This window comes from Calidris pugnax, unplaced genomic scaffold, assembly GCF_001431845.1.
Source record: "Calidris pugnax isolate Ruff unplaced genomic scaffold, ASM143184v1 scaffold50, whole genome shotgun sequence".
Taxonomy (NCBI): Eukaryota; Metazoa; Chordata; class Aves; order Charadriiformes; family Scolopacidae; genus Calidris; species Calidris pugnax.
Genome location: NW_015090780.1, coordinates 853,641 through 869,938, shown reverse-complemented (window position 1 = coordinate 869,938; position 16,298 = coordinate 853,641). Strand labels below are relative to the sequence as shown.

Sequence of the window (16,298 nt, the reverse complement as noted above, 5' to 3'; positions counted from 1 at the left end):
AAAAATGCTTTGTGGGGTCACCCTGGGGTCTCCTCTCCCCCTCGGCTGCCTTTTGAACAGCTCCAGCTCATCGGGCTGGAAAGGAGTCGATCCGTTTGTGTCTGTTTCTGCTCATAACCGAGTCCCCTTCCCGCCCGGCGCTTTCCGCCCTCCCCTCGCCCGCAGTGGGGGGGCCCAGGGTGCCCCTCTCTTGTGGAGAGATGCCCAGGAGGGCTCGGCGGGCATCCAGCCCATCTGCTTCTCCTCCGTCTCCCCCCCACCACCATCCCAGTTCTTCCTGTTCCCTCATCAGGAGGGAGAGAGGAAGCAGCTCGGTCTCCCCCCGCCAACCCCGGCCGCCCCGTTTCCTCCGGTGGAAGAACAAAGGGAGGCTGGCAGGCAGTCAAGTGGCTCCCGGTGGGCCAGCCCTTGCCGCTTGCCAGCCCTGCCGGCCTCCCGGCGCCGGCTCTCCTCTCCCGGCGGCGCTGCTGGAGCTCTCGGCCGCTCTTCCCAGCTCTGATCCCCCACCCCGGCAGAGCTGCCGGTGGGTCACCGGTTTCCCCGTCCCCACGGCCTGGCCCTTCGGGCAAAGTGCTGCGTGGTGGCTCGTTCCTGACGGACCCTCCCCAGCAGCGCTCATCTGCCGCGCGTGGGAGCGGTTCTCTAATTTCCTTTCCTTTTTCTTTTTTTTTTTTTAATTTTTTTTTTGTTATTATTGTCTCCTTTTGGCCTTTATTCCCCCAGTTCTCCCTGCAGGCAGCTTCTGCCCCGCTCCCCGCCTTGGCAGGCAGCAGAAATCAAACACCTTGGGGCCCTGATGCCATTTTGGTTGCTGAAGGCTGCTCCTGCCAGAGGCCGGAGCGGGACTGGGCTCTCGGGAAAGCCTTGATTTCCCTGGCCCCGTTATGGTGCTCGCTGAGCCCGGGGCAGCATTGGGGGCTGCAGGAGGTTCCGTGCTCTGAGGGTCCTTCCAGACCCCCTTGTGACAGCTCCGTGGGTCCTTCCAGACCCCCCGTGACAGCTCCATCTCCGCCTGCCCCTTTGCTCCCGTGTGGAAACCTGCCGGCGCCGGGGAGATCCAGCCCCATGGTGCACCATGGTGGGTGTGTGGCCACGCAGTTCTCGCTCCGCTGGGTTAGAGGTGTGCAGAGACTTGGTTAAAAAAACGTTTTGGAAAAATAAACCCAGTGACCCCAGGGTGAGGGAGCGTGGGGAGCTGGCTCGGTTGGCCATCCAGCATCTGCCGATGCTTCTGCCAGGGCCCAAGCCTCTGTTCCATGGGGCTTAGCCCCACTGAGAGTGGGGAGAGACACCCCCCATTGTGTCCCGGGGGTGAGGGATGGACAGACAGACAGCCCCGGTGCGGGAGGCCTGCGCTGGGGAAGGAGGTGGTGAGCCGAGCATCCTCCAGGCCTCCAGTTCGGAGATGCTGGTTTCTCATTCTGGGGTTGCAGAGGCGGAGGTGTGTGTGGGGGGGGAGTTGGGGGAGATTGGACCCTCTTCACCCTCCTTCGGTCCCAGGTCCCCGCTCTTTGCAGGAGGTGGTGCCTGCTGCCGGAGAGCTCACACGGTGGGGCATCTGAAATGGCCTTTGATGTGAAATCTGCTACAAAAGGGCTGTTAAAGAAACTAAATCAAGTATAGAGTTCCTCGGTGTGTTCGGAGCTGCTCACAGCAAGTGGTGTGCAGAGAAACGAGTAGATGGGAGTTGGGGGGTGAGGGTTTGGGTCCAGCAGCCCTGAGCCCCCCTAGGTCTGGCTGCTGGTGTGGGAGCTGGGGCAGAGCTGGTGGATTTGGGGATCCCATGGTGACCCAGAGCCCTGCTGGGGCTGGGTATCAAGCTCCCCAAGAGCGATCTGTGGGGTGATGAGACGTGGTGCAAGGGGAAGTCACTGTCTGAGCGTGTGGGGAGACTGTGGCCACCCCACCCATGCTTGTGGTGGGGAAATGGGGGGCCGTGGCCATGCTGGGGAGCACCAGGACAGGAGCAAGCCCGACTTGGCTTGGCCAAACGGCCTTGCCTGAGGAGCAAAGTGCACCCAGGTTGTGTCTTGGAGGGAGGTGGGCTCAGAGTAGATGGATGGAAATGGGGAGGGACAGTGGAAAAAAACCCTGGTTTTCTCTGGTAGGGCGGTGCAGAGAGGACCACCATCCCTCCTGGGACCCGTGCATGGCCACGCAGGCTGGCCACAGCCTCGGCTGCCGGCTCTTTCTGTGGTCTGCACGGCGCCCAGCCACGGCGATGCTCTCCCCGCTGTGTCTGGGTGCTGCCACGCTCGAGGAGCAGCAGCAGCAAACGCTCTGCGGTTGCGAGACGTTTCCTACCGAGGCGTGCAACTGCCGATCGGTGGGTTGTGGCAGCTCGGCGCCTTCTGCCAAAGAACCACATCCCTGGCTGCGCTGGGGTCCTCTCTCCTGCCAGACCACGGTGACTGGTGGGCAGAGCCCCCTCCTGCGCCCAGCTGCGGGTGGCCATGGGCTGGGTGATGGGAAGCGCTGGTAGAGGCAGGATTTAACCTCATCTGGGCAGCCCCGTCCTGATGCAGGAGGTTGGAACATGCCCTGGTCACTGTCTGGGCATCCCAGGGCTTTTGGGAAGGGTTTTTTCATCCTGTCCCTTCCTCTGGCTGGAGCAGAGGTGCCTGTGCCGGTGCTACGGAGCTTCGCAGGAGCCTCTGGGCAATGGCTGTGCCAGGATCAGCACCCCAGGGCCAGCGGGGATGGAAGGGGCGTGGGTGAGGCTCCGTGCCCCACCAGCAAAACCCGAACCTGCAGGTTTTATCTCGGGGGCTGCCCCTGCCTGCTCCAGCACCGCTCTCCTCCGCCTCTGCCTGCCCAAGGGGGGGACTGGAGCCAAGTCGCACGTTGCAGCCGGCGTCTCCCGGCTGCTGCCTGCCAAGTGTGGCAGAGACCTGGCAGGGCCACGCTGCCTTGCCCCTCTGGAGCTGGGGCTGCTCTCCAGAGCTCCCCCCCCTGCACCAACCTCCATCCTGTGACTGGTGGACCCCTGGTTGCAGGGCTCTGTGCTCTTCCTCCCTCTGGTTCCCCCAAGACCCCCCAAGTGTCTGTATTGCCCACCTGAGACCTCCAAAGGTGTCAAATCTTTCATTCGGGGTGGGAAATGAGGCAGGTGGGTCTCCATAACCCACCTCCATGAGCTCTGCCCTCCTTGGGGGGCCAGTGTTGGTGATGGGTGAGGGACCCAGCTCGGGGCTGGCTGCTGCTCTGGGGCTCTGGGGGGCAACTGGTTTTGCCAGAGGATGCTTTGCCTCTCTAATAGCTTTAAGATCTCATTATCTCCTTGCTCGGGGATGGCAGGGATGAGGAAATGGTTGCTTATGCTTGTCCAGGGCTGGAGAAATCTCCTGGGAGCCTTGTGGGCAGAGGAAGTGTCTGAGATGAGGATGCTGTCTCTGAAGCATTGGAGCCTCTTTGTTTTCCCCGCTGGTGGGATGCGGGGAGCGTGGCAGCCCCATGCCGGGGAGCAGAGACAAGCTCCTGTGTGTGACCTTCACCATCCTGGGCTGGGGGAAGCCTGAGTGATCAATCCCCCTGGGCTGCTGCAACCAGCTTAATCTCTTAATTCCCCTTTCCTGCGGCCAGGATGCTGCTGGCTCCAAAAGTGCTTCCTGAGGCTGGATTCAGACAGGTGAGCTCAGCGGCAGGGACAGACTGTGCCGTCTGCTCCTGCACAAGGTCTGCAGCATCCCCTGGGCCACTGATGGTGCTTTTACATTCTCCTGACCTGGGCATTAAATGGGATGCCCTTCTGTAGACAACATGTGCCCCACAGACATCCCGCAGGTCCCTGTTTGCCGTGACAAGCAGGGAGATTGGTGCCCTGGGAGGAGGGTGGCACGCACGAGCTGCCCAATCCGTCCTTCTGTGGCCATCCCAGCTCATTGACGATGCCCGAGGGCTGGGAGCTGAGCTCAGGGTCAGCTCGTGTCGCGGCCAAGCGGCGCTGCCGGTGCCAGCCGGCACGGCCTGCCCCGTGTTCCCGTTGCCAGCGTCCCCGCCGGGCGGGAGGAAGGCCAGCGGACGGGCGCGGGGAGCGGTGCCAGACGGGGCTGGAAGCAGGTTCAGCGACAAGAGGTTTATCCTGGAAGGAGGAAACGAGAAAACTCCAGACTTACTATTCCAAAGTCCAGGGCTGCAGCCTGACCGGCTGAGCTGGTGCTGGGGCTCCGAGCTCTGGAAGGAGGATTTTGTTGTTTTTTTTCTCCATTCTTTGAAATTAGAACCTTAATTCCACTCCTTGACTGAAACGGGGGGCTGCTGGTCCCCACTCCCAGCATCTTCCTGCAGCCCAGGGGTTTTGGTGCTCGTTGTGCTTGCAAAGGTGATGTATTTTTTCACATTCCTTTCTTTCTGTTCAATGCCTCCCATCACGACTGCCCGTGTCTGCGTGCCGCTCGCTCTGGCTGCCGTCATGGTGCGAGCTGGGGCTGGGATGCCCTGACTCATCTCTTGCACAGATGCATTTTCTCTTGCCCATGAGCAGTGCCCCGGCGAAGGGAAGCCGCTCTGCCCTGCGCCTTGCTGGATGAGTTTGGTTTTGCAACACTGTAGGGCTGTTTCCAGCTGAGAAAGCAGGTTTTGAGGCAATGAAGAAGTGAGGAGCATTTGCAGGAGGGTTTCTTTTATTGCTTTTATTGCATGAGGTGCTGGCTCTGTTAATGTGGAGCCGGAGCTGCCTTGTAGGAGCAGCAAATCCACCGACCGGTGGATTTGCTGCTCCTACAAGGCAGCTCCAGCTCCGAGATTCCCCAAGAAGGTCAGGCAGGGAGCAAGGGAGGGGAGGAAATTCCTCCTTTGCTGGTGTTGGGGAGTTATATTTAGCCCTGGGGATATCAGCTTTGCTTGGCCCTCCCCATGCAACGTGTGCTGGGGGAGCGAGCGCTGCCCTGGGCACGTGTGGTCAGTGCTTGGTTCTGCCTCTCCCCGTCATCGTTCCTGGAAACAGGAGTGATTTGGCTCGAGACCAGCAGGATGCAGCTGGCCACAGGGAGGGCTGGAGGGCCACCAGCAGCTGAGATGGGGCACCTGAACCCTGACTCTGTTTTGGGTGCCCAAGGATGGAAGCTTGGCTGTGGAAAGGAGCAGGAGGTGTGTTTGCTGGTGGGATGGGAAGTGCCATGCCTGGTCCTGCTGCCTGAAAACCATCTGGTGGCGGTGCTGTGAGGTGGGGAAGGTTCCTCCCACCTCTCTCCATCTTCTCCCTTCATCTATCCTCAGCCCAGAGAAGTGCTTCTCCCTGGGTTGACAATCCTGCCCTGCCCCAGGGCTGAATGATGCTCTAGAGAGTGTTGGTGGGGGGTTTCCCCCCCCCCAGGGCCGCCCAGTGCAGGTGTTCCCCAGGGAGGCTGAGCTGAGGAACATCTTTGACTCAAGGCCATGTGAGCTCTCCCAGGGGTGACTGTCACCCACTCGAGCTGCCAGGTCACAGCCTGTTTCACGCAGGCGCGCGTGGCTCTGTCCCTGTGTCACCATGGTCTCCCTCCCTCTCTCCCCAGGTATGCTGGAGGATGGGAAGAAGTTTGATTCCTCCCGCGACAGGAACAAGCCGTTCAAGTTCGTGATGGGCAAGCAGGAGGTGATCCGCGGCTGGGAGGAAGGAGTCGCTCAGGTGCCTGGTGCTTCTCCATCTCGGGGTGTCCCTGGCAGGGCTGCGCAGAGCCGTGTTCCTGGGGAGCTGCAGCGTGGGCAGCAATCACTGTGTGCCGCTCCTTCTCTATTTTATTTTACTTTATTTTTTTTTTTAATTCATTCCCTTGTGTTTTCCGCCCCTCCGCCCCCTCGGCGCTGAGAGGTGTGGGTGTGAATATCACCTTCTGCATTGCCACCTGCCAGATGGCAGGAATGGAGCAGGGCCGGGTCCCAGGAACACCTACGGCACGTCGGTGACTCAGCGGTGACATTTCTCTACTGAGTCAGCTCCGAACCAACGCGGCGGGGAGCGCTCGGGCCTCCCGCTCCCGGCGGAGACGGCTCCCGGGCTGCGAAGCCCACGCGGAGGGAGGGCTGGTGGGCACGGAGCGGCTTCGGTTCCTGCCTCTGTGACTGCCACCAGCTCTGTGAGCTGCTGGGGACACAGCACAAGGGCGCCGGTGGCTTTAGGCAATGACCTGGCATTCCCCACCATGCGTGAAGGACATCTCAAGTCCTGCTCCTTTTCCAGCCCTGCATTTCCCTCCTGGTGTTCTTCCCGTTCCTCTTCTGTCCTCTCCAGTTTGGGTTGTTGCTCTTGCCCAGTGTTAAGGAAAGGAGTGGGGACAGGTCTGTGTCCCTCTTGCTGTTACTCACACAGTGTTTATTCACATCTCCTGACGTCCCTGTGTCTCTTCCCCTGCCCCCAGATGAGCGTTGGTCAACGGGCAAAGATGACCATCTCCCCAGATTACGCCTACGGCTCTACTGGCCACCCAGGGATCATCCCACCAAATGCCACTCTAATTTTTGACGTGGAGCTCATGAAATTGGAATGACCTACCCCAGCACCCTGTCCTCGGGTAAGGAGGGGCAGCTGCTGCCGGGGGGGTGTTGTGGCTTGAGGGTGACTGAAGGCCTCCATCTTTTGCTGCAGGCTAGTGCGGGGAGGTGGGATGGAGGTGATGCCAGTGAGGGGGTATGAGAAGGAGGGGCGGGTTTCTAGCTGTGGGTAGAAGTTGCTCTCAGGAGGCTGGTGATCTGGGTATCACTATGGTGGTACGAGCAGAGTTCCCAGCCTGGCAGAGCGGGTTCATGCCATGGAGGCGTTGCGGTGCTGGCTGATGGTGCCTCAGGTTCCTCGCATTGCTTTGCTGCACGGCAGGGCTCGGCTGCCTGCTCCCCTTCTGCCTTCGTGCTGCTGGTGCGTGGGTCTGAGTGCGGGCAGGATGGGGCTGTGCTCTGGGGTCTGTGGGTCGGATGGTGTGAGCAGGATGGGGCTGTGCTCTGGGGTCTGTGGGTCGGACAGTGTGAGCAGGATGGGGCAGGGCTCCAAGGTCCTGGGTCGGATGGTGTGAGCAGGATGGGGCTGGGCTCCGAGGTCTGTGGATCCATCAGGATGGAGCTGGGCTTGGGAGCGTGTGGGTTCTGTGGTGTGGGCAAGATGGAGTTGGGCTCCCCCTCCAGAATTGGGGCTTGGTTCCCACTCTGAGCAGAGTGGTTTGTGATGAGGCCGCCGTTCCACGAGTGTTTTCCCTCCTGCTGGGTCCCCTCCGCCGGCAGCTTCATCACGCTGCTTCTCCTCTCTCCCGGCAGGTTTGGCACATGGAGGAATCCAGAATCTCAGCTTCAAGAAGAGTGCACATGACTTTGTACGGAGCTTTTCCTGATAGTCCACTACACTCATTGTATAACCTTACACCTTGATTGAATGCCTTTGGTCACTAAGCTTTGCGTCTGACTCTTCCTCCTTGTATCGTGTTTTTATGTCTTTTTAAACTATACGCCGTAAACCTCAACTCTTTTTTGGGTCAAGTTCTTAATCTTATTTTTTGTTCCAGGTGTAGACTATCTTTTACCAGTAGCACGCAGATGGGCTGACCTTAGAAATAGGAATCGTTTGAACGAAAGGAAACCTGTTAGTTACTGGTTTTGGTGCAGATCTCTATGGTGTTTTTAAAACCAGAAATTGCTGCTGCTGCAAAAGCCATAGCAGAGTGAGGCTGTCGAGGCTGAATGGATGCCGAGAGCAAAGTAGTGCTAGGATTGTGTGTAGGTACCTGCCTGGAACCGGGGCGGCGAGGGAGCAGCCTCTCCTTTCCCTGTTTTCCCCCCCCGGGGAGGGTGCAGCATCGCTGGGGGGGCACCGTGAGTTTGCTCCTGGGAAGAGGGGGCCACTCTGCCATCTCATGGTGGACCAACCCTCCTTCCTTCCTTCCTTCCTCCCCTCCTCCAGCCCGCTTTTGGATTTACGGAGATGGGTTCCCATCAGAGCTCCACCACACCCTGAAAATTCAGTAGTTTACATTGAGCTTTCTTTAAAGGAAAAAAAAAAAAAAAGGAAAACAGCAGACAAACGGAAAGGTGCTGTCTACAGGGGAGGTGGCGGGGCCTGGTGGGGAGTCAGCTCAAAGGAAAAAGTCCCTTGTCCCTTCTCTCTCCCTCCCCCTTGGAAAGGAAACATCAGACCCCCCGTTGTCCCCGGTCTGAGCACACCTGACCGTTCTCTCCTGACACCTGATGCTGGTCATCGCCGCTTGTCTGGTCTCATACGATGCAAAGCTTCCCCCTGCTGCTGCCCTCCCTGCCCCCTCCCTCCGCCCTGCCTAGTGATTTGGTAAGAGAAATTGCCGCCGTTCACTTCCTTCTCCACCGCATAAAGGTATCAAGTTTTATTATTGCAATAAAAACGCTTTATGCTGGCTTTTCTCAACCCTGTGTCTTGGAGGTTTTTCCCTCGCCTGTCTGTCGCTCAGCACAGTGGGTGCCATGCCGGGTTCTTGGGGTGCTGTGCTGGGCTCTGGGGGTGCTGTGGGTGCTGTACCAGGTTCTTGGGGTGCTGTGGGTGCCGTGCTGGGCTCTGGGGGTGCTGGCTTGCTTTGGTGTGAAGCTCAGGTGCTTGGCCCTGGGAGCACAGAGGGACGCCTGGGGCTCGCTGGGTTCTGTGGGAAGGTGATGGTGGCCTGCTGGAATTTGTATAATTAATTACCTTACTATAACCTATTAAACGTTGCCCTCTCAGCCTCTCGCCGTCGTGGCTGTGACTCAGCCTGGACGGGGAATGTCAAGGGCAGATGGACTCGTGCTTCCAGGCTCCCTCCAGTTCTGGAGAAGTATATCTATATCTCTCGATGTATTTCATAGAATGATTTCGGTTGGAAGGGACCATAAAGATCATCCAATTCCAACCGCCCTGACATGGGCAGGGACACCTCCCACTAGACCAGGTTGCTCAAAGCTCCATGGTCTGGATGGGGCTTTCTGTTTTGGTCCTCTTTGGAGACTGGATGTTGCACCCCAGCACATCCAGCTGCCAGCATTTGAAGGCCAGACCACCATGGACCTGAAAAGCCTCTTGGGGTTTTTTTGGGGGGCTTTTCTCAGTGATTCCCCCACCGTGCCTGGTCGGTGCAGCTCCCTGGGCCCCTCTGCTTCTGGTCCTTGCTGTGGCACCTCAGATGGTTGCTGGGGGTGGCTGGTGTGGCTCAGGGTGCAGGTGCCAGTGCTCGGCTCCTCCTCAAACGGCCTTTGCTCCATTTGCCTCCATTGATAACACGGCTGCGATCGATAACGCGGCAAGTCCCCGCTTCCCAGCGGGTTTGTTGGGAGCAAAGTTTGTGTTTTGGGAGGGAGGTTGGGGAGGTGATGGAGGGAACAGTGGCCACGGGGCAGGAGCAGCTCTGCCACCTGCGTTTGGGGTCGTGGGGAATCGGGGCCACGCTGTGCAGATGTTAGCACTACCCTTAATTGCTACTCAGTTAAGCAGAACGGGGTGGATGTTGCCGGGGTGCCAGCATCACGCTCTGCTCTTTGCTGCGACCACTTCGAGGCGGAAACTCGAGGGGAGCTTGGGTTTCTCTTCTCGCAAAGCTTTTTGCTTTAATTATTAACTGGTGCCAGGCAGCGCTGTGGCTTCTGGCTGGAGATAAGCCAGGGGCTGGTGAGGGACTGGGGGGAGCCCGGTGGCCAGCAGCTGCCCCCCATGCCCTGGGCACGCAGCCCCTCTGTGGTGGCTCCTGCAGCACCCACAATCGCAGATGGGGTGCGGGAGCTCCAATTTGGGGGGGATGAGGGATTTGGGGCAGGCACAGAGTCCCCGGGAGCCATCGTCTGGCTGTTGTGGGATGTCTCCCTGCTCCCGGCCGTGTTTGTCAGCGGTGAGGCTGCTCTTGTCCCGGGCTGGTGGAGGCAGACGGGCACCGTCGGGCTAAAAATAACACCAGTAAATAAAATGCTTCCTCCTGGCCTGGCACGCAGGAGCGAAGGCGCAGGGAGCTTGGATGTGCCCAGCTGCTGCTCCATGGCAGAGCCTGCAAGGTTCTGGGCTGGTGCCACCAGCTCCTGGCCCAGCTGGACCCTTCTGCCCGGCTTCTGGGGACACGGTGGCCCTTGGCATCCCCGGTGCTGGCAGTGGGATGTCACAGGTGGGTGCTGGAAGGCTGGATCCTGGAGTGACGTGCCGATGTCCCGCGACGATGCCCGTGTCTGCCCTGTGCCCTGACTCCGTGCTCGCTCAGCCTTTCCACCCACAGCGCGGGACTCCCACGGGGCCGTCACGCCTGGCACGTGCCCCGGGGCCACCGGTGACGGGCTGGAAGGGCGCGGGACACGGCATCCCTCTCACAGCCGTGTCAGCCCCACGTGCCCGGGCAGCGAGGTGTCAGCAGGAGCCAACCGCCCACGTAGGGCTGCTCACGGTGGGGCACCCCACTTCACACACACACACCCCCACTCCCCCCGGGTCTGGGGCACCGAGCTGCCATGGGGCCAAGCTGGGTGCCAGGTCCAGCAGGAGCTGTGATGCGGTGGGAAGGGGGGGCCACCACAGTGGGTAGCAGGGGACACAACCCCATCCCTGGTCCCCTGTGATGCCCAAACCCCTTAGGAAGCCATCCTAATCCCCATCCCTGCAGTGATAGGGCCCTGAGAAGGTTTGGCTTCACCTTCCTCTTCCTCTTCCTCACCTGTGTCCTACCTGGGGGGGTGGTGTCAGCTGAGGCTGCCTGGCCCCTCCCTGGGCTGGGCATGGCTATAAAAGCCTAGTACCAGGCAGAGGGTGGCACAGGGAGCTGGGAGCTGTTGACAGGTGAGTCCAGGGGTGCCAGGGTTGGGGTCTGGGGGTCTTGCATGTCTGGGGATGCTGCTGTGGTCATGGGCTGAGTGGGGGGTCCTGCCTGGTTCCTGTGGGGCTCAGAGCTGGGTTTGGATTTGGCCTCTTCGCCCTGAGCTTTGGACAATGTGTTTTGGGGCACAGGATGCTGTGGGGCAGGGCTGGGTGGCATAGACTTGCCGTGGGCAAGGCACACTTGGGGGGCAGAGGGGACTGATGGGGGGCAAAGGAGACTGCGAGGAGTCGTCAGAGGGGCTGTTCCCATGGGACATCCTACCCCTGTGTCTGGGTGATGCTGGAATGGTCCCGCTGGGCAGGTGGACATGGGGAGTGGGACCTGCCACCAGCCGAGAGGTGCCCGGAGTGCCTGTGCCTGGCGCACGGCTGCCCGTGTCCCGGCTGCTGGGAAGTGGTGGAGGTGGTGACGGCCCTGGTGGCACGGCCCTGAGTCACGTCAGAGGCCCCGGGTGACAGCCCATCTCCGGCACACGGAGCCAGGCACGTGGCCTGGGAGGGATGCTCTGGGAGAGGCACCCTGTCCCTGAACCGCCCTGTCCCCAGGCACAGTCACAGCAGCAGAGATGGCAACGCTCTACCCTTCCCTGGAGGACATGAAGGGCCACCAGATCTTGCAGGTCAGTGTCAGCGCAGCAGCGTAATCGGGGGGACCCCGATAGGTCCTTGTGATGTCCCACTCTCAGAGTGTCCCCCCGGGCTGGGGGGCACAGCCTTGAGCAACCCCTGTCTCTTGGCAGGCGCAGGCAGCTGCCGGGGTGAGGACCCCCGCCACGACGGTGGTCACGGAGAAGCCAAAACTCACCTCGGGCACCAGCAATGCAGGTTGTGATGGGGTCTCCCTGCTGAGGGGCTGTCTGGGGACGGGGGAGGGATACTTACCATGGAGGGGGCTCAGCTGAGACCCTCCCACAGCTCAGTGCCTGGGTAGAGGAGGGGATTTGGGGGTTTCTTTCCCCTGGCCCATCCCCTGCCATGTCCTTTGAGCTGGTCACTGGCCCACGGACCCAGGATGGGAGGGGTGAGAGCTGTGGGGTGGGGACCTGGTGAACTGAGGCCATTCTTGGTGTGTCCCACAGCACCACCCATGCTGTACCCCAACCTGGCTGAGCTGGAGAACTACATGGGACTTGCTCTCTCTAGCGAAGAGATCCAGAAGAACCTGCTCCCAGATGACAGCACCGTAGGTGTCTGGGCTGGTGGCTCTCACCTGCCTTGCGTGGGACCCCCCCCACCATGCCACAGCATCGCTGAGGACGGGGATGTCCCATGGGGGCCACATCCTGCCCAGAGAAGGGATGCAGCATCCTCCTGAGGGCTGATGTGGTGGGATCCCGTGCCCTCACCAGCCCTGCTTGACCCCTGGTCCCATTGCAGGCACTGACCCCCGCTGGGACCTCCCCAGGCCAGCTGGTCGCCCCCCTGAGCGGGAATAACGCGGGGCTGCGGCGGGCAGAGATCAAGCCGGGCGTGCGGGAGATCCACCTCTGCAAGGACGAGCGGGGCAAGACGGGGGTGCAGCTGAAAAACGTCGACCAGGTGAGGGGGCTGGGCTGGCAAGGGGCTGTGCACGGCATGGCACAGAATGGCACGGCATGGCACAATGTGGGGCATCATGGCATGGCACAAGAACAGTGTGGTGAAGTAGGACTCAGGAGGTGATGGTCCCCCTGGACTGGGCACCTCGAGTGCTGTGTCCAGTTTTGGGCCCCTCACCACAAAAAAGACCTTGAGGGGCTGGAGCAGGTCCAGAGAAGGGCAACGGAGCTGGTGAGGGGTCTGGAGAACAAGTCTTGTGAGGAGAGGCTGAGGGAGCTGGGGGTGTTCAGCCTGGAGAAAAGGAGGCTGAGGGGAGACCTTCTCGCTCTCTCCAACTCCCTGAAAGGAGGGTGTAGCCGGGGGGAGTTGGTCTCTTCTCCCAAGGAACAGGTGATGGGACAAGAGGAAATGGCCTCAAGTTGCTCCAAGGGAGGTTCAGGTTGGATATTAGGAAAAATTTTTACACTGAAAGGATTATCGAGCCTTGGAAGGGGCTGCCCAGGGAAGGGGTTGAGGCACCATCCCTGGAGTGTTCAAAAGACGGGTTGACATGGTGCTCAGGGATGTGGTTTAGTGATGGGTTTTTTTTGTCAGAGTTGGGTTGATGGTTGGACTAGATGATCTTGAAGGTCCCTTCCAACCTAGATGATTCTATGATTCTATATCACGGCACAGGACAGTGTGGTGAACCATGGCATGGCACACCATGGCATGGCACAATGTGGCATGGTATGGCACATCATGCAATGTCATGTTATGCTCCTCCCTGCCATGTTATGGTGCACCTCACCCTGGCGTGGTCACCATGGCATGGCACTGTGTGGGGCACACAGCATGGCACAGCTCGGCCACGGTGCACCATGGCATGGCACGAGGGAGCATGGCATGACGTTGCATGACACATCATGGCACAAGCATGACAGTACAGCACAGGGTGACATGGTGTGGTGCATCATGGCATGGCAACGTGTGGCATTTGATGGCACAGCATGGCATGGCGTGGCACAGCTTCCCAGTCCCCGGTGCCATCACTCCCTCCTGTGTCCCCAGGGCATTTTTGTGCAGCTGGTGAAGGCCAACTCGCCGGCGTCACTGGTGGGGCTGCGCTTCGGTGACCAGATCCTGCAGATCAACGGCAAGAACTGCACGGGCTGGAGCAGCGACAAGGCGCAGCGGGTGCTGAAGAAGGCGTCCCCAGAGAAAATCGTCATGGTGGTGCGGGACAGGTGAGTTGGCCGGGTGGCCAGGGGATGTCCCCGAAGGTGCCAGGACTGACCACCTTCTCCATCTCACAGGCCTTTCCAACGCACCGTCACCGTGCACAAGGACAGCACTGGCCACGTCGGCATCGTGGTCAAGAAGGGGAAAATCGTGTCGCTGGCCAAGGACAGCTCTGCTGCCCGCAACGGCCTCCTCACCCACCACTACATCTGCGAGGTGAACGGCCAGAATGTCATCGGCATGAAGGTAGGGGCTGAGCACATACAACGGGGCAGAACGTGCCCAGGAGCCAGCCAGGGCTGCCATGGGGTGCTGGGCAGAGCCGGGCACCCCACGGGACCCCCACTCTCTCTCCCGCAGGATAAGCAGCTCATGGAGGTGCTGGCAGGGGCCGGGAACGTGGTGACACTGACCATCATCCCCACCGTGATCTACGAGCACATGGTCAAACGGTGAGATCGCGGGGCCGCAGTGCCCACTCCCACCCCACCGGGGCCCCACGGGGTCTCCCCGAGGAACCCCTCGGGATCCCTCCGCTGAGCGCCTCTCCCTGTCCCCAGGCTCTCGGCGGGGCTGGTGAAGTCCACCATGGACCACTCCATCCCTGACCTCTGAGGTGATTGCTGCCATCCCGGGGGGCCAACACCAGCGTGGGCAGCCCCCGTGGCCAAGCCTGCACGTGCTCCTGGAAGCTTGGGGGGGACTGCTGAAGCTCCCCCCCGCAGCGTCCCCAAATGAAGTTGTTTTAGCACAAGAGCTCTCATCCCTACAAAGGCTGGTGGCTGCGGGGAGGAGCAGGGGGACCACCAGCTCATGATGTCCCACGTGTTCCCCTGGCCCTCTCATCAGCAGGGACGCGACACGACCCCCCTCTTCCTGGGGTCCCCGTGTCCCCCTGTGTCCCCGCTCAGGCCAGCCCCCCTCGGGGCGGACGCCAAAGGCTGGCTCCAGCCAAAGCAGACACAGACCCAGCGACGTTTATTACATCCACCACAGACAGCGAGTACAGGACCAGGGGAAACAAGAAAAGGGGGGGGGGTTACAGCTTTTTCAGTTCTGTATTTAAAAAATATATTATATAGATTTGTCTTTCAAATATAATCGTTACATTTATTTCTTGGCAAAGCTTTGGATAGTCTAACAGACGTGTACACAGATCCACAAATACATTGCACAAGAGGCGTAAATCCTAACTCCGCTTACACCGACCGCCGTCTCGCTGTTTCTCCCCAAATTCTTCTCCTGGCACCCGGTGCTGTGCCAGCAGCTGCCTCTGCCACCCCCCAGCACGGGCAGAGCCCCCGGGCAGGGGGCTGCGGGGCAGCGTAAGGGATGCAGGACACGGCGTGTGCCCGCACGGGGACCAGTGGATGCTGGTGTGTGGAGCATCACCAGCTCCCAGGGGTGCCCCGCTGGCAGCACCCATGGGTGGTAGAGTTGGGGAAGGGGGGGGAACACCGTTAATTCAAGTCACGAAGAAGCCACAGACATTCATGGGGGCGGGAGCACCGTGTGCCCGGGGAGCCCCAAGTCTCGTGCCCCGCCAGCCCCCGCCGAGCAATCGTTGCTGTCTTTGCTTTTCATTTAAAAAAGGCATTTTTATATTTTTTTTTTCCTGGAGGCCACCAGCAAAGTGGGGATTTGGGGGGGCCAGGACAGGCAAAAGCACCCAGCCCTGCCCACACCCTCTCGCTGCCTCCCAGCCAAGGCATCCTCAAGCTCCAGTAGAGGATGGGATCACCGGTGTCAACACTGCCAAAACCCCAAGAGCCCCCAGTCCCACTCCGTGGTGGCCAGAGCCAGGGCTGGGGGGTCCCCCCCCCCACCAAGGGCTCGCTGCTGCCTCAGCTCCCCCCCAACAACAGGGCTTCAGTCTGTACCAAACGAAAAAAAAGTGAATATAGTGCAAAGCAAAGGGAAGGAGGGACTGAGGCTTCCCCCCCAGGGGCCGCTCGGCTGTGCAGGACCCCCAGCTCGGTTCTGTCCCAGTTTTGGGGGGGCATCTCCCAACGGATGGGCAGTTTGAAGAGGGGCTGAGCAGTGCCCGGCCAGGGCATCGTCCTGCAGGACAGAGGACAGACACCAAAGGGGCTCAGGAGGTCGGGGTGAAGGTGCCCCCACCACCTCCAGAGATGGTCCCTGTGTCTGGGTGGGTTCCCCCCATCCTCTCCTGGTGCAATCTGCACCCAGAGCGAGAAATGCACCCGGGGGGGTCCCACTGTAGCCCCCCCACCCCATCTCTCCCTGCTGCTGGGTGGCTCTTCGCCGTCACCCACCCTGGGCAGGGCAAGGACAACCAAAAAGTGAGTGCCATGAAGGGAGAGCCCACCCCGTGGGGTGCAGCCCACTCCCCTTCACCCCCCCAGCCAGGGGCACCGTGGGCAGGTGGAGTCCATCGGGCAGGGGGGTCACTCGGTGCCACGTCCCCCATCGCCACTTGGCACCTCTCTTCCAGCCATGGTCCTTTCCCTCCTCCAGGACAAAGGAGCAGGGGGTTTGGGGGGGGGGTAGGCAGTATATCCCCACGCACCCACAGACCCTCCCCCCGGCCCCTTCCCACCCCCCGGGCTGTGTAATGAGCCGGACCCCATGAAGGACCCCATGAGAGAGGGGACACGCCGGGCTTTTACAATCAGCGGTCGGGTCCGTGGGGGCGGGCAGGGGGCGTGGAGGGGGGTAAAGGGGGGTGTCAGGGCTGGGTGCTGCCCCCGGGGCTGGCGACGGGGTGACAGCCCATCCTGCGGATGGAGTGCAGGGCCACGGTGCAGCAGCCCCGCAGCAGCGG

General features: G+C 60.7%; 3 protein-coding genes across 3 annotated transcripts in view; 2 read left to right on the top strand and 1 right to left on the bottom strand.

Annotated features, from left to right (window-relative positions):
- The first annotated feature begins 5,455 nt into the window (after positions 1-5,455).
- FKBP1A (FK506 binding protein 1A) lies at positions 5,456-7,968 on the top strand. The gene is made up of 3 exons (XM_014955374.1): positions 5,456-5,608; positions 6,339-6,491; positions 7,225-7,968. The coding sequence occupies exons 1-2, from the start codon at positions 5,471-5,473 to the stop codon at positions 6,465-6,467; spliced, it is 267 nt and encodes an 88-aa protein (XP_014810860.1). The 5' UTR covers positions 5,456-5,470; the 3' UTR covers positions 6,468-6,491; positions 7,225-7,968.
- Positions 7,969-9,300: 1,332 nt separating this feature from the next.
- On the top strand, positions 9,301-14,656 carry LOC106895791 (syntenin-2-like). Its single transcript, XM_014955411.1, has 9 exons — positions 9,301-10,714; positions 11,300-11,373; positions 11,494-11,578; positions 11,833-11,936; positions 12,131-12,292; positions 13,343-13,518; positions 13,588-13,759; positions 13,874-13,965; positions 14,074-14,656. The coding sequence occupies exons 2-9, from the start codon at positions 11,320-11,322 to the stop codon at positions 14,126-14,128; spliced, it is 900 nt and encodes a 299-aa protein (XP_014810897.1). The 5' UTR covers positions 9,301-10,714; positions 11,300-11,319; the 3' UTR covers positions 14,129-14,656.
- A 1,059-nt stretch (positions 14,657-15,715) lies between these two features.
- The window catches only part of SNPH (syntaphilin), a 23,860-nt gene continuing 23,277 nt past the window's right edge, over positions 15,716-16,298 (bottom strand). Inside the window, exon 6 of the mRNA XM_014955141.1 lies at positions 15,716-16,251. Within this exon, the coding sequence (XP_014810627.1) occupies positions 16,203-16,251 (49 nt within the window). The 3' untranslated portion in view covers positions 15,716-16,202. The remainder of the gene's footprint in view (positions 16,252-16,298) is intronic.

Bases quoted from the DNA above. Each gene is read 5' to 3' on its own strand.
- LOC106895791 (XM_014955411.1), top strand. From the start codon at position 11,320: ATGGCAACGCTCTACCCTTCCCTGGAGGACATGAAGGGCCACCAGATC. The intron at 11,374-11,493 runs GTCAGTGTCAGC...GTCTCTTGGCAG, and splicing joins AGGGCCACCAGATCTTGCAG to GCGCAGGCAGCTGCCGGGGT. The intron at 11,579-11,832 runs GTTGTGATGGGG...TGTGTCCCACAG, and splicing joins CTCGGGCACCAGCAATGCAG to CACCACCCATGCTGTACCCC.
- FKBP1A (XM_014955374.1), top strand. From the start codon at position 5,471: ATGGTCTCCCTCCCTCTCTCCCCAGGTATGCTGGAGGATGGGAAGAAG. The intron at 5,609-6,338 runs GTGCCTGGTGCT...CCCTGCCCCCAG, and splicing joins GGGAGGAAGGAGTCGCTCAG to ATGAGCGTTGGTCAACGGGC.